Here is a 21,375-nt window from a genome sequence, read left to right on the forward strand (position 1 = left end):
CCTTATCAGCCCTGACCGGCTTACGCTGCACACACTGTTAATAACAAAACAGCCCGTCTCGCTGAGGCTACTATTACCTAAGCTATTTACTACAGCCACTGAATCCATATCCTCCTGACTCACCACATAGCCCAGGAGTGAGTTTCCTCAGGAAGCCCAGGACCACTGGGACTGCCTAACCCCAGGGGCTCTCATTGTCCCAGGACAACAGAGCTGTGACCTCCACCCCAGGGCCCAGCTGTTTTCTTGAAGTAAGAGCTGGGGAAGTTGCTCGGAGGAAGCTGCTAGATTGCCAAGGATAGGAAGAAAAATAAACACAGCTGATATTCCACCAGCATAGACACCAGCGCACCTGCACGACTTGTTAAAACGCTGAAATTCTTCCAGGCCAGCTGATAAGCAGCCCCGGCCCTGAGCCACCCCACCCCTGGAAGGGTCCCCTTCCCCGGCTATCCAGGCCCCAGACCCAGAAGCTAAAGGGGCAACGCCCGGCCCGGAAAGGGGTCGCCAGGACCTCATCCTGACCCCTGGACATCGATTCGGCAAGCCCTACTGCTTGTTAAATGGTTTGAACCTGACCCGTGGCCACCAGGTGCCTGGTCTGAACTGACTGAATGGAAATGAACCACTGAAGTCAGCACTGAGGGTGACGAGGGTGGCAGGAGATCTGAAAGGCGGACACTGGCCGCTGAGTCCCCTCCTCCACCTCCCTGTGTCCCTCTCTGCCTCTCCTCCCCCAAACCAGAAACACTTGGCCCACCAAGGCCTGCCCTTGCCGATTCAGAATGTGCCACAATCACACCCAGATATTATTGCACACTTTTATTTACAGAAAACACAGATAAAGCATTTCAATGTTCATTTAGCAAACTGATCCACTCTTTTTTTTTTTTTCTTTTTGGCACAAAGAAACATCACTGATGGACCCCAAGATCAATCAGAAACCCCTAAGATTTATCAGCCGTCACTGGTCCAGGGGCAGCCACGAGACTCAGACAGACAGACAGACAGCATCGCCACAGACTGGAAAATAATAAACAAGTTCCACATTCACCTCACAGTAAAAACCTGCTCACCGACAGGCAAGGGCGGGCAGGAGGGGGCAGTTTCTCTGCTCCAAGGGGGGCAGCGGGCATTGGGGGCAGGCAGCAGGGTGGGGAGGGATTAGACACCATTCATAAGTTAGAGAGAGGTGGCCTTTTTTGTTTTTAACCTCTTACCTTGTGGAAGTAAGACAGTTCAAAAACCACCATACCCTGACCACTCGTCCGTTGGAGAAGCTTCCGAAGTTCTGTGGTTTGGGGCACGTATCTCTCCTCGTGGGCGCCCGTGTGTGTGTGTGTGTGTGTGTGTGTGTGTGTGTGTGGTGCTTGTAAACATTGTCACCATCCACGCAGAGACCCAGCATCCGTGTGTCTGAATGGGGCGGGGTGGGGGCTCACCCCACTTCACGTCCCCTCTGCCCCAGTGATTCCTGTCCAAGACATAGTGCAAATTTCAGAGACGAAAAGGGGGCAGAAGGAAGTGGAGGGTGGGCAGGGGACAGGAAGGACAGACACAAAGGCAGGGTGGGGGCGGGAGGGGGAAATAAGGCAACAGTTAGAAACGGTCCATTTTATCAAAACCGACACCACGTGCCCCTCACCCCCACCCACGGCACCCTCGTCACGAGAAAGGGCGGAAGTCCCGCTCCTCCACCAGACTGATGGAGGGGTTCTTGAGCTCCTCCTCCGACGTGGCCATCTTGTAGCCCAGCTGCGCCAGCACCCGCTGGCAGGCATTCTGGGCAAAGGCCACGATGTCGTAGGAGAGGCGGAAGCGCCACTTCTCGGCCGTGGCCGCCGAGTTTCGCACGGTGCCGTACTTGTGCTTGCCCAAGGCGGGGTCGCCCCGCGTGTTGTTCTGGATCCAGCGGGCCACGTGGCTGTCCAAGGGGATCCCCAGGAAGCCGTAGATCTCCTCGGTCTTCTTCATGGGGTTCCTGGCCAGGTCCTCGTAGCGCACCAACATGTACTTGCCCTTGAGCCACGCGGGCCGCATGAGGCCGGTGGACACGGAGTTGGAGAAGTCCTCGCACACCGTGGTCAGCTGCGTCACGTCCAGGTTGTAGGGCTTCCTCCCGGTGCCGTACCAGAGGCGCCAGAGCCGGTACGTGTCGCGGAAGGTCTCGCTGCGGGAGGCCAGAATGCCACGCGGGTCCCGGACCAGCTGGATGACCTTGAGGTTCAACCGGGGGTCCTCAACCAGGGCCCGAAGGTCGTTGACCTCGGGCACCCGCACGGTCTTGATGGCCACGTGGCTGCGCTCCCGACAGGCCTCGGCGGCCACCGTCAAGTTCAGCACGCCGCACTTGCGCACGCAGTCCCCCTCCTCCAGCACCAGGTCGGCGGAGCCCGGGGGGTCGCACACGGGGCGAGAGCACAGCACCCTGCTGGCCCCGCGGCGGAAGATCCTGTCGGTGGTGTGGTTGACGGGCGGCGGCTTGATGTAGTTCTCCAGGAAGTAGAGGTCACAGTCATAGAGGCTCCTCAGGAGGTCGCGGCTGGCGCCCAGCATGACCCGCCGGTCCGCGGGGCTCTTGCCCTGGGTGAAGCGGGGGATGAGCGTGTTCTGCACGTGGTAGAGGGGCTCGAACAGGTAGAAGACGTCCAGGTGCTGGTTGAAGAGCTGGCCCACGAAGGAGGAGCCGCTGCGTGTCGTGGCCAGAATGAGGATGTGGGTCTTGCGGGAGAGGTTGTAGGCAAAGGTGGGGCCCTCCTCGCACAGCCGCTCGGCCAGCCCTGCCTCTGCCAGCCCCGGGCAGGTGTGGAAGGACTTGGCGGTGAAGGTGCGGATGGCCGTGTACTGGATGGCGATTGAGGCCAGGGCAAGGAGGAGGACAGCCTTCCAGGAACATTGCATGGCTGGGCACCTTCATGGGGCTGCTTCTCCACCATGCGGGGTCTGCGGGCAAAGGTGGGCAGCCCTCAGGAAGCAGCCAGGCGTGGGTGCCTCGCTGGGCCCCGGCCGGCGCCCTTAGAAGGGCTGGCCTCCTGGGGGGGCCCTGGCACCTGCCTGATTCCCTCTGCCCCGTGCTCACACACACCCCTAAGGGCTGAGCAGCTTCCAGGCTAGACTTTCCAAACTCTGGGGACTCCTGGGAGTTGCTGGGCACTGAACAAATGGACTCCCCACACCCCCGGGGTTTAACCTACAGAATGCTGCAGGGGACTCCCGCCGGGACCCTTGAGTTCCTTAGTGGGGCTCCGCGGTGCCAGAAGCTGACTTCCCCGGCTCACACACTCAGGAGCCCACCAGTCCCTGCCTCCAGCCATTCCCCTGCCACTGCCTGTCACCCCTGCCAGCACCTCCTGGGCCCGCCTGCATCTTCCACCCCCCCCCCCCCCGCCCGTGAGCAGGCACCTGGTCCCCCCACGTGGGCATCTTTCCTCCAGCCCCTGCCCACCCCTAGTATCCACTCACCTCTGCCCCCTGGGCCCAGGAAAGGGGGACAAGTGTGTCAAGCCCACCTCCCCAACTTCCGGATGTAGGTGACCGGTTTACTCTAGCTGAGGACTCCTGGGATCCCCCGGGTTAGGAGAGCCAACTGGCCCAGAACAGGACAGTTCCAGGGCTGCTGAACAGCATCCCTTACCCAGGCCCCAGCACACTCCAGGTTTGTTTCTGGCCACAGGGGCAAGGGAGGGGTCCGGGCAGAGGGCAGATGACCCCCACTGACAGCAGAGTGAACCGGCTCTTCCGGGCCCCCCATCCCAGCCAATCCTCAAGGGCCTCCGCCATTAGGCTCTCAGCCCTTCTGTCCACAGGGGGAGCGCAGAGGCCCCACTGTGACCCAGCAATGGCCCCAGAGAACCAGGCAGGACAGAGAGGAGAGAAAGGGGTGGAACAGAAGGGACACCTGAAGGAATGAGAAAGTGGGTGGGGTGGGGACAGGAGAGCAGGGAAAATGAAGGGTGTGTCACAGGTCTGGAGCGAGGTGCCAGCCTGAGCATCTGGAAGTCCCCCCCAAGAGAGGCTGGCTCAGCTCCCAGGCCCTGGGGGAGGGCTGGGGCTGCTCCAAGAGCGAATGCAGGGAGGGCTCCACCACTCACCAAAGAGGGGCTGCTCTGAGCTAGGGAGTCCACAGCTGCCGGGGCTCCTGGCCTAGCCGGCGGTCCCAGCCTGTGCAGATGCCCTGTGGCCAGCAGACTGCAGAGAGAGAGAGAGGTAGGGGAGGGGTTCTGAGGGGGGGGGGGGGTTGATCTGTCAGCACCACCCTTCCCACCCCTTCTGTCCTGTGTCCTGTGCCTCCACAGACTACCTTCCAAGGCCGTGGGACAAGGGCCCTGGCTGCTCTCCCAGATCACTGACTCAGGCCTCCAAATATCCTAGAGCCATCTTTTATCTCCTAGATCTGGCCCTGAGTCCTGGGCCCTCCATCCACCTCCCCACCCCCTAGCCATCCTCTCCTAGCAAGTCACTGTCCCTAACACCACGACCCGATGGGCAGGCCTCCATCACCAGCTGACCAAGAGCTGGTGCCCCACATGGGGAACCACCCCAGGGAGGACCCCCAAACTCATCACCCAAGGCAGCTGCAAAGAAATCCACTGGCCACAAATACCCCGAGGCCTAGCTAGCTCTGTTCAGCTCTGGTGGCCAGACTGACCCACCAGACAGATGTCCGGCACCCGAGAACGGAACAGCGACAGAGTCAAAGCTGTCCCAGAGAATTAGGCCGGAGCACAGCCCCGGCTGGTTCTGCATTTTATTTATTTTTTTATTTTTTTATTTATTTATTTTCTGAAGGAGAGAGAGAGAGAGAGAGAGAGAGAGCATGAGCGGGGGAGGAGCAGAGAGAGAGAGGGAGACACAGAATCTGAAGCAGGCTCCAGGCTCTGAGCTATCAGCACAGAGCCCGATGTGGGGCTCGAACTCACGAACCGTGAGATCACAACCTGAGCCGAAGTCGGACGCTTAACCGACAGAGCCAGCCAGGCGCCCCTGATTCTGCATTTTAAATCGACAGAACCACCTGACCCTTCAAAATCTGACTCGTTCAGTGACTCCCCAAGAGAGGTTTAGAGAAGTCAACAGGGCCGCCGGGGGGCTCACCTCAGACCTCCCGGTGGAAATGGCAGCTCTGTCTAGACAGTCCAGACGCCGAGGCCCGCACGGAAGGGACAGCCAGGGAGGGAGGTTCTTCTTCCAGCCACAGAGGAGAGGAGAGCGGCTACCTACAACTCAAAGCAGAAGTGGACCAGGGAGCATCCCTGACCTTGACGCTGCTCGCGGATTCTAAGTTAAAACATCAACACCGTGGCGAGCGTTGTTTCGGTTAGCATCTTCGGAGTACTTCCTAAGTGCTAAGCCTTTGACCTGCATCCGCGCGTTTATTCCTCACAGGAACTTCCCGTGGAAGCCAATTCTTAGCTCCGTTTCACACTGGAGAAGGCTGAGGCACAGAGAGGTGGAGTCACCCCCCCTGAGCTCGCGTGCCTGGCTTAACGCACATCTAGCAGGTTCCCAAAGCCCTCGCTCTTTCCCTCTGAGGAGATTTGACCTTGTTCCTCCAGCTTATGCGCACTTGGCCTTCAAACATGCATTCGATTAATGTCCCCAGCCCACTTGTGAATCGGCAAGAGAGAGACGGGGCATAAGAAGGGTACAGACGATCCGTAAGACTTACGGCATGTTCCTTCCCTTCGCCGTCTGGTCTTGTTGATCTACTGGCTCGTGGCTGAGGGGGTGAACTTGTGCCTTGTGAATATTCTGCCCACATCCCGCTATTTGGCATGACTCCTTTGGGGGAGGGGTTCGCGGATCCTCACGTCCCAAACCTGCCGTGCTGCCTGGCTCGGCCAACTCTGAACACCATGCGGTTCTTTACAGCCCCCTTTGGGAGAGCAGGGTCTTCACTCCCATTGTTTAGATGGAGAAACTCAGGCTCAAAAACTAAGCAAATGGGCATGGGCAAATAAGGAGTAGCAGAGACTCGAATCCCCCTGTGTCAGACTCTTAAGCCACTGCTTTGAACCCTTTACCATCAGCTTAGCGGAGTAGAAACAGACCTAAAGAGTCTGGGTGCCTCAGGGAGGGGCACAGAAGCTGGGCTGAGGTGACAGTGGGCCATCTGAGGCTCTGGGGGTACTTAGTACGTACAGGGAATAGTACCGCGTCACCAGGTGGCAGTAAATAGGAGAAGAACACAGTCTAGATTCTTGCGAACCCCCAATGTGATCAGAGAAAAACCACACCCCTGACCACACCCCATCCCCCCACCCCCCGCCCGCCTCACTCCCCGGCGGCGGTAGAGAATGCTGACTCCATCAACAAGGTTGGGTGAGGTGCCCAGCAGAACTGCCTCTCTGCGTTAAATTAGATCCTCCTACAAAATGCAGGCCCACCCTGCCTGAGTGCCCCAAGACAAATGCCTTTAAAGAACAGGTAGGGAATACCATTAATAACAGTGCTCGTAATATTTTTTTGACGTCTTTTTTAAACTTATTTTTGAGAAAGAGAGTGTGTGCAAGCAGGGGAGGGGCAGAGAGAGGGGGGACAGGGAGAGAGGGGGACAGAGGATCTGAAGCAGCCTCCGTGCTGACAGCAGCGAGCCCGATGCGGGCCCCGAACTCACACATGGTGAGATCGTGACCCGAGCCAAAGTCAGAGGCTTAACCGACTGAGCCGCCCAGGCGCCCCTGCTCGGTACGAGTTTTAAGTTATTTAAGGGTCTGCAGTTGCAATGCCATTGCATTAGGTGGCCCTCCCTTTGCTCTTAAGCCGTGAAGATCTGCCAGATATCCAGCATGATCCGGGCTCTGTTCTAGGAATCACGGAGGGGAGAAAGCATGAAGGCAAGCACTTCCTGGGCATTCACGATGTTTATTCCAGGCAAATGCTCCTCACGCCTTCACGCCAACCCTGTGTGGTCGACGTTGCCATATCCCCATTTTACAGATCAGGAAGCGGGGGCTCTGCAAAGTTAAGTGACTTTCCCAAGCTTACACTCCGAGTAAGGAGCAAAGCCAGGATTCTAGCCCAGGCACTACTCCCTGGAGCCCATGCTCGAATCCTCCTCCCTGACCCATGACATTAAACCCCTGGGGTCCCCACCGAGACAGGAAACAGACGTCTTGAAGAGATTTCACTTAACTCTAAGATTCTGGCACCAGAAGGAGAGGTCACCCGTAGAGGGGACCATTTAGGTTTCTCCCCTCACAACTCCCCCCCCACTCCACCCCAGAGAAACTTAAGGCCAGGATTAGCAACTGCTACCTTGGCTAATAAATCAGAAGTAACTGAAACATCCCGACGCTACAAATCCCTAAGAAAGGGGGACTCAGTGTCGCAGGTATAGCACCAACAAGGGGAATGAGTTCAAAGTCCCAGCCCCAGGCCATTCCCCTGTCTCCCAGGAGGGCAAAGCTAGGGCATGGGAACAGGAAGATGAAGAAAGTCAGACCCTCCTAGAAAGGCCCCTGCTCTCCTGCCAGCCTGGCAGAACTGGGCTCAGGGCTGGCCAAGCTTCCTTGGTATGCTGGAGGCATCTGCCCTGGAAACCAGAGGCCCCAGGGCCAGGTCCCACTGTTCCCAGGGGAGCCCTGGCCACTGCAAGGAACTCTCCAACGCCCTTGTCCTCCAAGCCAGACTGTGAGCCCCACGGCCCCTCCCTGGGCTTTGAGCAGGGCCTTCCTCCACCCCTGGTTAGTCACAATCCAGACAAACCCTAGACACAGGAGCCCAGAATCTGTAACCTCTGTTGGAAGGCAGGGGAGTTGATGAACTCCCAGCAGGAAGCTCAGATTTCAATGTCAGCCACCGTCAGATTAGGGCACAGATAAGGGCACACGGTGGACGTGAAAAATGCGTCTACATCAGAGAACTGTAATCCAGAGCTCAGAGCTCAAGCCACGGAATCACACCCATCTGGATTATCACGTAGCAGGTGTGTGGACCGGGATTCACTAGCTTTTTCTGGGCCTCAGTGTCCCTACCCATAAAGTGGGTATAGCCATAGTAGTGACTGTAAGAATCCAAGCATTGAGTCAATGCCAGGCGTAGAATAATGACCTCATGCTTGGGACACGGGCTCTGGCATGAGCCCCATTGGCGGCCAGGTTTCTTAATCTCTCTGGGCCTCTGTTTTCTCACCCAAAGAATGGGGACAATTGTAACAAGGCTGTTGTCAGGACTAATTGGTTAACACAGTGCCTGGCATAAAGTAAGCCCTCAATAAATAACGATACTCTTATCATGAAATGTCTTGTTTGCTTTTTGTCTCAGCTGAGCACCTCAGAACAGATCTCACTGACTCTGAGAGTGAGGTAGACACTCTCCCTGACTGCGGTGTCCGGACCTCTGCCAGGCAGGCCTCTGCCCACGTGGCCCCTTCTTCCCTCCTCTCCTTGCCCAGCCTGAGAACTTTCTGCGGCTCCGGAGCCGCCGCAGTGGCTTGCCTGCTGCCCTCTAGTGGCCACATCCTGTAGTGCAGCCTCTTAGCGCCGCGTCCTTGCTGTGTGTGTTCAGAACTCCTGGCCGGCTGATGCAGCTTTATGGGAGGATTCAGCCCGCGGGAGGTGATGTTGCAGGGTGCAGTGAGGTGCGATGAGGACACCCCCACCTGAGCTGTGGCCTCTGCTCTGTGCATCCTCTCTTCCTCACCCTCACCCTAAGAGACAAGCAGCAACAAGCGTCCTCACCTCATCCAGAGGGCCTCTCATGCCTCTCTGGCAGGGGAAGGAACGCTGAACTTAATATCACAGGCGGGAACGGCCTCTGCTTTCCCTGGTTGGGAGACCTTGGACTTATCCCCTGGCCTCTCTGTGCCTCGATTCTTCCATAGATCCAGCGACTCTAAGGGCCTCCCAGCTCTGATCCTAGGAAGGCCTGGCGCTCCATTTTCAGAGTCAGGGCCACCCTGGCTGCAGGCAGAGGGATGCTCCTTTGGGAGCCGGAAAGCCCCAGTCATCTTCCAAGAGGATATCAGGGCTGGCAGCTGGGCCCCATCCCCCTCAACTTGGTCCACGGCAGCCCCAGCGGGGGCTAAGAGCCAAGGGGCTCTGCCCTCTGGTGAGTTCGCCCCCGGCCTCCTGCTCTGTGAAAATCCCATGCAACCCAGAGCTGTGGCATTTGCCTCTTCTGGGCCACAGGCCCCTTGGAGAGACACAGTCCCTCTTTCCACAAAGATTCCTTCGTATCCACAATTTTACACACACAAGCAGAAGGCTCCAGGACCCCCTAAAGCCCACCCATGGGCCCCTTAGAGGCTTCACCCCCTCTATGAGCAGCATTCTCCCCTGCCCCAGGATCTTCTTCCCAGCTGACCATACCAGAGAAGCCTCCACAGATATGTATATACTGATATGGGGCTATCACCCAAGATAAAGAAGCTAGAGCCAGAAAACACAGTGCAACAGTATATACTACGGCTTGTTTGTAAAAAGGGGATGAGGTGGGGGGGGGGGGGAGGGTGTTTATACACATGCATATACAACCACTGAAAGAATTCTCACTGAACTGGTAAACTGTAGATGCCCCTGCCGGAGGGACTAGGAGACCGGAGTGGAGGAAGGCAGTTCACACTCAGTTCCATCTGAGTTTATTAACTTTCTGGGCTAGGGCAAAGCCACGCCAGGCAAGACCTGGAGGGGTGGGACACTGGTAACTCCCTGCACCCTCTGTTCTGCCCCCAGGGCACTGCCTGCCAGCTCCCCCCTCCCCCACTTCCAAGGCAGCGGGGGTCAAAGTCACTACCTTTTGGCTCTGTCTGTTCAGGCAGGCCGCTAAGGGGAGCAGTCTGCTGGTGCTGCTGAGACAGGGCAGGCGCTGACAAAGAGGGAGACCTCCAGGGGGACCCGGGGCTGCGGGGAGCAACCGAAGCCTGAGTTGGGGAAAGGACTCCCCTCCCAGCTTTTTCTTCCCAAAAACAGTTTGCAAAGCTCCGAGGAGATGGGGAGAGCAAAGAAGAAAGATCCTGAACGTCGTATTTCTGACCAGCCCCGGGAGCCAGGATGGAGGGGCCCAAGGCTCTGAGGCCCCAGGAACTGGAGCAAGGGGCCGGGGGAACTGGACAGGGAGGGAGGAGTTGGCACACAGACCTCTGGGAGAGCCTGCAGAAAGGAAGTGCTTAATCCCTGGGTCTGCGGTAGCCAGCGCTGACCCACCATCGATGTTTGTTTAGTTAAGACGAAAACATATAAAAGAGCAAGGTTGGGGTTTTTTTTTCTTCCTTAAAAGAGTGAGGTGACGAAACGAGCAAGTGGAAAAACAAGGGTACAAACGAACGTCTGAAAGAACCAGAAGCCAGATTAGCATCCAAGAGCCAAGACACTTCTGGGCCGGCATGGGGATCAGGGCTACCCGGCAGCCAATGGGAAAAGGGAAATATTTCATTTCATGTTTCATAGGAGCCATGAGATGAAAATGAAAACATCTGCTCAAGAGATGCCTGACTACTCCTGACATTGACTCTCCTAGAGAACCCTGAGCATAGCCTGCCATTCTCAAGACCTCGTACCTGCTAAGCCTGAGGACAAGTTTCTTGGGGCTGTGTTCTAGAACATCCTTCAAGGGGAGCAGCATGCCAACCCATAATTCAGCCAGGGCAGCCTCCCAGGGGGAGGAGATTTCTTGGGGTCCAGAATCAGCTCCTGTGGTCTGGGTCAGCCCAAGGGAGATCGGAGGCAATAGCTCTTCTCTCTGCGGTCAGGCCTCCTCGAGTTGAAACACTGGGAGGCAATGGACCTTCTCCCCAGAATCTGCACCAACACAGACAGGGTGTTTGTGCACAGTCCTTAGAGTCCCTGGGCCCCATAGCTATCCACAGACCCCACAGGCAGAACCAGTGCATTGTCAGGCACCTTGACAATGTCAAGTTCTTGCAGCCAAGGTTCCAGAGAGTGAGTGCCCACCAACTTTCACCCTCAGCAGAGACACTCAGCTGCCTTTTATGAGCTCTCGTATCTCCGGAGCAGGTCACTCCAATGTCCGTACATAATGACACGGGGGGACACCCATCAGTGTCTCAAGCCTCCTCGAAAAGTTACCCACAGGGGCGCCTGGGTGGCTCAGTCGGTTAAGCGCCCGCCTCCTGATTTCGGCTCAGGTCATGAGCTCACGGTTCGAGATCGAGCCCCGTGTTGGGCTCTGTGCCGATAGCATAACCTGCTTGGGATTCTCTCTCTCTCTCCCTCTCTCTCTCTCTCTCTATCTCTCCTGCCCCCCTCCCCCGCTCATGCTCTCTCTCTCTCATAATAAATAAACTTAAAAAGAAAAAATAGCTATGAGAACCTGAGCAAGACACTTAACCTCTCTAGACCTCAGTTGTCCTCATCTACGAAATGGGAAAGACGGTCGCAGAACCTTCCAAATAGTCGGGTTATGAGACAGCACGTCGATAAATACCGAGAGCCTAGCACAGCCCGGGCACAGAGCAACTACTCACTAAGTAAGAACCGTGAGTGTGATTTGCAGGGACGACTCAAACCTACAGGCCGGCTGTAATGGCCTGACAAATGTGGAAAGAAGTCTGAACAGATGCCACAGCCTCCTCCCCTGAAGCTCCCACGGCCTGTGTGGTTGAAGACACTTGCTGTGGGGGCTGCAGAGACTGCTTCCCGGTCCTTCTGTGAGCCCGGCGGGTTGGCGGGGTCCTGGCCTGTCCTGAGGAAAGTTTTCTCCGACGGTGGGGAGAGTGACTGACCTCCTGGCACAAGGCTCCAGTGTGCCCAGCGCTTCACGGGGGAAAGATGAGTCAGAAGGGCCCGGTTCCCTCAGGCCGGTCCTACCACAGCCCGGCCTGTGGTAGGCGGACCCTTCTGCCCCGACATTGGGCGGAAAGGCCCCGGTTTCCTGTCCCCCCCCCCCCACCCCTCTGCAACAGCCACAGGCAGAGAAGGAACAGTACCGAGGCCCCACCCCCTGGACACTGGGCTCTGGCCCATCCCCCCAGCTTCAAGGACGGGAAACGTCCAGCAGAGGCTAAAGCACCAGCAGTTGCTGCTGGAGGGGCTGGCGGGGGGCACCACCCGTCCCCAGATCGGGGAGTCTCCAGCCTGGACCCCGGCTGGCCCCTGAGGATGAGGGCTGGGCATGGGACAGGCTCCCCTGAGCCTCTGACACAGGATGGAGGGGCCGCAGGAGCACACACCCAGAGGTGACCCCAGCCCTGGCTCACATCAAGTGGGTGCTACAAACCATCCTTCCCACGTGAGGAGCAGCGAGGCTCAGGCAAGTGAGGGCGTTCATCTAGGTGTGCGAAGCTGGTCTGTGCCGGGGTCAGGGTTCGAGCTCAGCTCTGAGGACCCTTACCACAAAACAGAAGGCCCCAGGCCTTGCCCGAGAGTAAGAGCATCACCCAGTACCTGGAGACTAGAGGGCAGGGGCAGGGAGTTCTGGGGCCAAGGTGGCCCCCAGGGACCCAGGCATTCACCCTGACCCAGACAGGGGCTCATCCAACACCTACTGACCATCTCTAAGGATCAGGTCCCTGGGGTGTCAGCTGGAGGGATGGGGCTGCCTATGGCCCTGCCTGCCTGATTCCCAAGCACAGCAAACAGGTCTGTGCCATCTCGCCACTTCCTGGCTGGGGGGGGGGGGGGGGGGGGGGCTCTCCCTCCCCAGACGAATAATGAAAGGATGATTATCAGGAAGACTGGAAGAGATGATGGGTGTGGACATGCCTGGTGCAGTGTGGCACCTGAGAGAGAGCAGGTGCCACAGACACTCTGGCTAGGCAAGGAGAGGGAGGTGTGAGTATGTCCTGGGCCCAAAAGCTCAGGACTGTCCAAATCCCGTGCAGCCAAGAGGACACCAAAGGCTGTCTTTATTACTACCTGGCCTGAGATGGTCTGGAATGGAACTTAGGGTTTGGGCTCCAGACCAGGATAAGGTCTCCCTGCTCCCTAATCCCAGAACTCACTACCAGCCCACAGTTGGTTACATGGACGCCCCCCCACCCCACCCCCACCAATGCCAGGATGCCGGTGTGGCTCAACCTGTCACCCTTCTGTCTCCTGGATGAGAAGTGTTAGGGAGAGCCACCCACTGGGAGCGTGAAATCGGATGAGTGTCTCTGCCCCCACATCGACAGGGGCCTCGACAAGCCACAATGGCTGCTCCCTGAGGGTCTACCGTTATGTTATGAGCCTTTCATGCACCACTTTATTTGACCCTCTCCCCAAGCTTGGGAGTCAGGACTACAGCCGGATCCACATCACCGTGACAGACAGAGGCTCACAGAGGTTGAGTGACTTGCTCCTACAGCTCAGAAGCCGCAGGATGCGGAACTGGATTCAGCCTTCAGGGTGCATTGTGTGTGAGGTCCTCACCTCTCCCGGGTTCTCCCCGAAGGCTTCCCCTCCTGCTCTCTCTGACCTCCTAAAACCCTGTCTGAACCAACCCACTTAGCTCTCCTGACCCCAGACTCACGCCAACACGGCAGAAGGCGAAACCCAGACCTTGGGCCCTGGACAGGCTTACCGTCCCTGAGCCCAAGGTACCTGGGGAGGGGAGCCCACACCCACCTCCCAGGGCAGGTGAGGGGCTTAAATGAGATCTTGTATTGTGTCTGGTTCCAGGCAATCACTCGATTAAAACGATACCTTCAGAACGTTGGCTTCAGACTTGTCTGCCTCCCTCGCCTCCCTCCCTCCCTCGTCTGCCTGCAGAATCCCCGAGGGAGAGCCCCAGGCCCTCTGTCAACCCCACCCTCGGTGCCCAGCCCAGCCGGGGGCCCGCAGCACGTGGCAAGGACTTGATCGGGCACTAAACAAGCCGCTGGCCCCCCGCAGAGACCCGGAGAAGGAGAGAGCTGTGCCCCGTTTCCCATCCCAGAGGAGGAGATGAGCTCTCCCTCCAATTCCCAGCTCACAGCCTTCCAGCTCTAATCAAGGAGCAAACACAAAGAGGGAATCTCTAAACATTTAGAAAACGCGGGAACTCTGTGCCCCACGTGGCACCATGGGGATTTATAAAGAACAAATCATGCCTGACAAACTTGATGGAATTACAAGACTGGTGGATGAAGGAAATGCAGGCAGGGTAATATATCTTGATTTTTAGCAAAGCATTTGATACAGCGCCGCGAGTAATCTTACAAAATTAATTCAAACAGACTTGGCCCTAAGCACTTGTCATGGGGCCGAAAGCAGGAGGGGGCAGGTCCCAAGGGTCCTGAGTGGAGGAGGCGACCCCAGGGGGAAGGGACGGAGGGATGGGGTCTGGGAGTGGGGGCAGGGCTGCCCAGACCCAGCACTGGGTCAGATCTTATCTGACGTCTTCATTAATGATCCTGAGAGAGGGAGTAAACAGTCCGTTAATGAAATTTGCAGAGGATATTAAATTGGAAGGTGTTGTGAACACCAATGAGGACAGCAAAGTGGTCCAGAGAGACCTGGGTGGCGGGGGGGGGTGGGGAGAACCTTGGCAGGAAACTGCGATTTTGGCGGGGGCTGGGGGCAGGGTGCTGGACCTGTGGGCTGGGCAGCATCTGGGGCTACCTGGAGAGCCAGGGAAGAGGGGAAGGCATCCCCGGGGCTGGTGTGGAGCTGGCAGTGACGAGATATGAGAGAGGGAGTGCCTTTAGGGAGCTTGGAGCTGAAGCCCACCTTACAGGAGGGAAGGAGGGGCTGTCTGCAGGCCAGGGAGAAGAGGGTGGCAACGGAGAGAAGGGCTGGCTGGTGAGGGAGACTCTGGCTGAGCCATCACCGGTGCCCAAAATGTCCCCGAGGCGCCGCTCTGACACTGCCGAGGCCGAGGCCGGTGCTGCAGGGTAAGGACAGGCCCCTCTCCCAGCCAGCTGGGCTCATCAGCTGGTGGCTCAGGCTGGAGCCCCTAGCTGTCCAGACTTGGAGGGTGTGCTGGGAGCACTTCACCAATAGAATATCTAACCTGGGGGCAGGAGGAGGAGGGCAGGGTCCGTTATCTTTCTGGAGAGTTCCCGATCCCTCTTTCGTCAGGAGGGAGAGGCCCCTCCAGGATCTGGAAAAGTTGCCCCACCCCGATCTCTTCTCACAGTCCTCGGAGCCTGGACCTGTCCTGTCCCTCTCCCTCTGGCCCAATCCCAAGGAGGCTGAGGCAGAAAGCTGCCCATCCATCTGGACTTGGAGGATTTGTTCCCACAAGGCTCCTAGACAGGTGGGGTTTGAACAGGAGCCAGGGCTCCCTAGCACGGGGACGGGCCCTCAGCAATCTAAATAAATGCTTTGTGGGAGGAAGAAATGGATGGCTGGTTCCCAGCTGGGGCGGCTGGGGGAGGCTCTTCCAAAGCAAGAGGCCAGCCCTACCAGATGTCAAGATCACCTGCACAGAGGATAGACCCAGGTGACCACACAGGGGGTGCTCCTTCCGACCCCCAGAATTATTATTAATAGTTCCACTGGTTCCATTGCAAGTGTATTCCCTGTATTAACATATTTGACCTTCATGGCAACCCTGCTGATAGGTGCCCTTTTCTCCCCATTTCACAGAGGACAAAACAGAGGCACAGCGATGAGCCTTGGCACGGAGTCAGGAGGCCCAAGGGAGAAGGAGCAGTGGGCCAAGAGCCTCAAGGAAAGCTGAGCAGCTCCTGATGGGAGGACCGCAGGGGGTGGGGAGAGGCAGCCCCTCCTGTAGGGACCCTAGAGCCTGGCCCAGCCTCTCCCCACCCCCATCAAAGGGAGTTGGCCCAACTCCTGCCACACTTGTGGAGCCCGATTTTACTATATGTTTCCCTTCTCCCCCACCACCGCCGCGCTACACCGAGTCCTCAGAACAAGTCTGTTTCCATGGAAACCATACAGTGACTCAGGGCTTCGGGACCTTCTCTGAACCAGATTATGAATATCAAATGCTCCCTCCCCGCACCAATGCAGAGTGAGTTAGAAAAGTAAAGAGAGAGCCACGGTGGGCAAGGGAAGGAGACAGAGGCGTGGGCAAGGGGAACTCGGGGGGGGGGGGGTACAAGTCTGTTCCCCCACCCCCGCCCATGAGAGCCTGGCTCCTGGGCCCCTCTGCAGACTCAGTGGAGCACAGATGTGTACCTCTGTGCGTCTGCAGCCAGCACACATGCAGCCCCTACATCAGCAGCATGAGCACCACCCTTTCTCCGGAACTAGGATCCTGTGGGTGGGGGCAGGGAGGGAAGGGGGATCTGCATCGTTCCTACTCGGGCCCTGAATATGGCAGAGGGGGCTGAGAGGCCAGGAAGGAGGAAAGCTGTCTGCAAGAGGAGCTCGACTTCCTACGCCGAGGAGGAAACCTCTGGCCAAAAGCATTGTAATGTTTAGCAAAGAGGGAAATTTGGATTTTAGGGGGGGAAATGTGTTTCTGCTTTAAGATGAGGAGGCCGTGTTAAGTATATGTGCCCGGGGTGGCGGCGGCAGGGGGGGTGGGCGCATGACTATTCTTTCAAAGGCCCCAGCAGGGTTGGGGTGATCATTAGCAGAAACTTCCTCTCAAAAGCCCCCCACCCTGGCCTGGCTTAGGGCAGCTCACCTGCCCTAATGGAGACAGTATCCGGGAAATCAAAGTTTACAGAGCAGGCTCCTGGCCTCCCACAGGGGGCTGAGGCCCAAAGGCAAATCCGCCCCCTCCTTTCCCCAGCAGCTCCCTGAAGACCCAGGAGGGAGGGGGAAGAGAACAGGTTGGAGGCTTGATACCTCCCTGGTGAATCCAATGTGTGAGTCATGACGGTGAGAACACTTGGAAAAAGAAACAGGGTCATGGTGATGCCTTTGAGCGTCCCCGCTTGCTGAGGACTGGAGCCTGGGAACCGCCTGCCCAGGTAAGGTCTCTGCCTAAGGCAGCTGGCCCCCGTCAATCGAAAGGGGTTGAGAAAGCCCTGAAGGCGGATACCTGGGACCTTAGTCCCCACCTGCTTGCCTCTCAATACCTACACTTTCCTTTGGCTTGCCAAAGCAACTACTTTCCCAACCAGAGTGCCTACTCCCCTGCCCCTAATCCTAGGTCCCTTCTCTGCTCTCTGCCCTATGAGCCATCCAAAAGATGCCAGGCTCAAGTCTGTCCTGCTTAGGACCAGTGTTTAAGTCCATCGGTGGGAAACGTGCACCAGAGGTGAGGTACCTAATCCTGGGAAATGGCAGGCTTGGGATGGGGGGAGGGGGCACCCTGTGGCATGGCAAATCAGGCCAAGGTGCCACCCTAGGATGATCCTCAGGTCTTACATTTTAACCCCTAGCTTCCCCAGCCAGGGCCACTCTGGGCTGTTAACTATGAAAACAAGCATTGGGTTCCTGGAGCCTGGGAGAGGCTGTGCCCGGGGTCCTACCCAGAGAAGAGCGAGAGGGTGGTTCTGCCTTCCCATGGGGGCGGGGGGGGGGGGGGGGGGGGGGGGAGACGGCTCTGCACCATCCGGCGGCCGGGGCCCTACGGGGACCCGGCTCATCACAGGGTGATCGGTGCGGGTTCGGAGCCAAGCCGGGGAGTGGGGGGGGCTCAGGAAGCAGGGGGCAGCCCCCTGCCTCTGGATGCAGCTCTGGTTTGGAAAGTTGGTGCAGGCGTGGGACCTCGGGGTCTCGAGGCGTCTCAGCAGCCCGGAGCCGGGCAGGTTGTGGGACGGTAAACCCGGGGCAGCCCCCGAGTGCGCTCCGCAGCCGCGGGGAGCTGGGCGCCTCGGGGCCGCCGCGCGTCTCAAGTTTGCTGCCCTCCCCGAATGGGGGCGGGGAGGGCTGGGGTGGTCGCGGCGCTCGCCCGCCGGGAGCCCTTCCTGCGCCCAACGCGCTGCCGTCCTTCCCGCCGCTCCCCCCACCCCCCCCCCCCCCCGCCCCGGCCCGCACCGCCGGTAGCGACGGTCCTCGAGCGGAGGGGCGTCTCCCACCGCGCCCGCGCCCCTCCCGCTGCTGCGGCGAGGGTCCGCTCCCGCCCGCCCGGGGCCCGCCGCGCCCGGCCGATACCTGGTGGGGGGGCGCACCGGGAGCCGCTGCAGCGCCCAGCGCCGGCTCCATCCTCGGGTCTGGAGTCAGGCTCGCCGGGGGCCGGCGGGCGGCGGCGGCGGCGGCATCGGCGGCGGCATCCTCCGCCTTCCGCGCCCTCCTCCTCGGCCTCCCTCCTCCCTCCTCTTCCACCGCCTCCGCGCGCCCCTCACGGGCCCCTCTGCATGGCCTGGGGGCGCGAGCCCGGGGCGGCCCGGCCAGCGCAGAGCGTTCTCCCGGGCAGGGGCGCGGGACCGGGGACGGGGTCGCGAGGGCCCGAGGGGCGCCGGGCCAGGGGCCGGGACCCGGCGCGCCGCAGCCCCGGGCGCCGGAGGAGAGCAGCAGCCGCAGGCGCCGGAGCCTCGCGGAGCGCCCGCCCGCCCGCCCGCCTCTCGAGCCGAGCCGGGAGCAGCGGCGGCGGCGGCGGCTATAGCGCCGAGCGAGCGGCGGGCGCTGCGGTCCGGGCTCCACCCCCCCGAAGCCGCCCGCCCCTCGGCGGCCGCCCGCCCCCTTCTCCTCCCCACCCCGCCAGCGCGCGCCCTCCCGCTCCCCGCGCCGCCCCGCGCTGCCCCAGCCTCCGGCGCCCCGGACGCCCCCTCCGCCGGCCGGCTCGCGTGCCAGCCCCCACCCGCTCCCCTGGAGGGAGCCACACCCACACCCCGGGGTTGAGGGGGTCAGCGAGGGCGCAGACTGCCCACTGGCACCTCTTCCCATACCCTCCCGGCCCTCCCACCGAGGGCGCGCTCATCGAGGGCCTTCAACCGGAGTGCCGCCCGCCCCCCCCAAGAAGTCTGCCGGAGCCGCCTGGCCCCGAGCCCACATGTCCTCTACCCCTTCCCCGGCCAGCGCAAAGGAGGGACTCCAGAACCCAGAACGGGAGCCAACCACCTTTAGGGGCCAGTACCCCCAACACACCCCTAGCCCATTGCCCCCCATCTTTACTTCTCAGATGTGGAAACGAATCATTTGCCCTGTTCCAGTTGTGTCTCTTGGGCAGGGGGGGAGGGCTCCCCTAGGTGGATTTGCTGGGGACCGTCTCCAGGCCAGTCCCACCCCCTTCCCACCAGCCTACCACTGGCACTCCTAGGTGGCAACGTGAAGCCACTGCCGCCCATCGGGAGGGGAGATCTGCCCTCACGGCCAGAGCCGCAGGCCAAGCACCTCAGTCGTTCTTTGCACAAATATTGACGGAGCATCTCCCGCAAGCCAGGCCTACGTGGGCACCAGGGACTCACTGGTGACAAGACAAACGGACCCCTGGCCTCTCCGAGTGGAATGGAGCAGCACCGTAAGCAGGCAGAGTACCACGTGATCAGCGGCCCCTGGGCGGAGGAGGACCGCAGAGAATCCCTGCTCCGCCGCCACGGCCACCCACCGGGTCTGACGGTGCCAGGACAGGTCACCACCGAGGCCTGTTTCCTTATCTGCAGAGGGTAGGTGGTTGCGGTGCCTGAACTCCTGCTGCTCCTCAGCTCTGACCAAACAATTATCTTCTCGGGCCAGGAAAAGCAGTCAGCTTCCACCAGCACCCATATCTGAACCTCCGGTTTCCGGCCCTAGCCTCCCCATCACTCCTGGCCGAGAGCCCATGGAGGACTTGTAAGCTTCAGGTACCCTGAGAAAGGCTTTGGGCCTGTCTTCATCCCGAAGTCAGAGATACTGGTCCTCACTTCTCCGGGCTGCTGTGAAACACCAGATGGTAAAATGCATGTAAATGCACTCAGCACAGGGGCTGCTGGCACTTCGTAAGTGCTTAATAATTGCACCGTGTTGTTACTGGTATTGGCGGGTTGGTGTTCGGGGTAGCCATCACTCCCTCATCCAGAGGATAATGTGGGTCCTGTACTTCTCGGGGGGACTCAGGACTCAGACCATCAAGAAACTCTCTCCACCCAGAACCAGATGGTAGGAGAGCCCCTCCCCCGCCCCACCCCGGGGCCTCACCAGACCAAATGGTCACTTATCTTGGTCACAACTGCAAATTCTTCATTGTAAACTCCCCTGCCCCGCCTCAAACCTGGCAGCGGATCCCCATCAAGCCAGGGTGGGACCCGGTGTGGTCCGAGATCACCTCTAAGTGGGTTTTCCCGCCCTGCCTCTGCCCTGCCTGCCCTCCACCCACGGCAGCCAGGGCAGCACCAATCCTCCGTCGTGATTGCAAGGTGACCAGATCCGTTTCCCAGCCTGCCCCCCACGGAGTGGCAGTGCTGGGGGATGCCTGACAAGAGTGCTGACCTTCTAGAAGCAAGGACTTCGTGTTCCAGAATCCCATTTGTCCCTCTGTAGAAAACCAACCTCTAACACCCCAGAGCTGAGCCATCAGAACCTTCCCTTTCACCCAGAGCTAATCCCTCCCCAAGACTTCGGCCTGACAAGAATAGTCAGGGTTTAGAGAACACCTTCTCTATCTCACACTTCCAGATCCAGTGCCTCATTTTTCAAATTCTGGTGTATTTTGGGTAGAAAGGAGGGAAATGTCCATCTGGCCTACGTGAAAAGATCGGTGTGGTTGTAATGTAAAGATGGAGTGGAATTTGAATTTGGGTTTTTTTGAAGAATATTTAAGCTCTAAAAATAGACATAGGTCTTGGTCCCAGGACCACCAGGATTCTGTTTCCAGTTTCCTGAAATGTCCCAGCTGATAACAAGCATGAGCACTGTTTCATGAGCACCTACTGTGTGCACTGTACTGTGGCGAGTGCAGTAGGGGGAAAAGAAGAGGGCAAAAACTAAAGCAGAGGCCTTTGCTCAGGGAATTTGGATCCCACACAGTGAAGTGGGGAAAGAGCCATCGCCGCAAATGAGATCAAGTACAAAATGGGTAGCCTTGAAAGCCGGAAGAGGATAAAGCCTTGGAGAGTTGTTCAGGGAGGGCTTCCTGGAGGAGGTGGCAGTCGAACCGAGGCTTGAGGGATGGATAGGGTGTAAAAAGGCAAAGACCAGGGGAGCCTGTGAGAAGCAGCCGCCACCGCCAAATCGAGCTGATTTGTGTGATAATAGGAAGGTTAATATTAACGACTAATGTTTGAGGTCTTACCTCCGTGCCAGGCACCGTGCTGTTTGCTTTGGGTGGATTGTTTTGTCTCACCTGCAAAACAACCCTATGAAAGAGGTGTTCCCAGTCCCATTTTACAGATAAGGAAACCGAGGGCCAAAGAGCTTAAGCAGCTCGCCCCGGGGCCGCAGAGCTGAACAGCAATGCAGCCAGCACTTGAGCGAGCAGTTCCGGCTAGGCACACTAACCGCTCTGCTGTGCCACATTCCGTGAGTCTGGCTGGTGGGGGTGCCTGCAGGGACGAGCAGGAGGTCCAGTGGGCCAGGGAGGAGGCCCTTCAGACGCCCCCAGATGGGGAGGGGGGGGCGGTTCCTGAAATAGAGCCCCCAGACCCTCCTGGAGGACTCTAATAAGAAGCATGCCCTTTCCTCTCCCCAGCGTGCGGGCCCCTGGGGTGTTTGGAAATTGGTTAAGGGATTTGGGGGC

At 58.9% G+C, this 21,375-nt stretch overlaps 1 protein-coding gene across 4 annotated transcripts; it reads right to left on the bottom strand.

Moving 5' to 3' along the window:
- Positions 1–807: 807 nt before the first annotated feature.
- On the bottom strand, positions 808–18,358 carry CHST1 (carbohydrate sulfotransferase 1). 4 transcript variants are annotated; one of them, XM_058688752.1, is made up of 4 exons: positions 17,877–18,358; positions 5,095–5,216; positions 4,092–4,188; positions 808–2,943 (listed from the first exon to the last, which is right to left on the bottom strand). In XM_058688752.1, exon 4 carries the CDS (start codon positions 2,899–2,901, stop codon positions 1,666–1,668), a length of 1,236 nt encoding a protein of 411 aa, XP_058544735.1. In that variant the 5' UTR covers positions 2,902–2,943; positions 4,092–4,188; positions 5,095–5,216; positions 17,877–18,358; the 3' UTR covers positions 808–1,665. The 4 variants fall into 4 exon arrangements, with proteins under 4 accessions (XP_058544735.1, XP_058544737.1, XP_058544736.1 ...); XM_058688754.1 differs by having other exon boundaries at positions 5,095–5,222; XM_058688753.1 differs by having other exon boundaries at positions 5,095–5,434.
- Positions 18,359–21,375: the final 3,017 nt, after the last annotated feature.

The sequence above is a fragment of the Neofelis nebulosa genome, chromosome 10 (genome assembly GCF_028018385.1).
Source record: "Neofelis nebulosa isolate mNeoNeb1 chromosome 10, mNeoNeb1.pri, whole genome shotgun sequence".
Taxonomy (NCBI): Eukaryota; Metazoa; Chordata; class Mammalia; order Carnivora; family Felidae; genus Neofelis; species Neofelis nebulosa.

Excerpts from the sequence above, each read along its gene's own strand:
- CHST1 (XM_058688752.1), bottom strand. The coding sequence starts at position 2,901 with ATGCAATGTTCCTGGAAGGCTGTCCTCCTCCTTGCCCTGGCCTCAATC.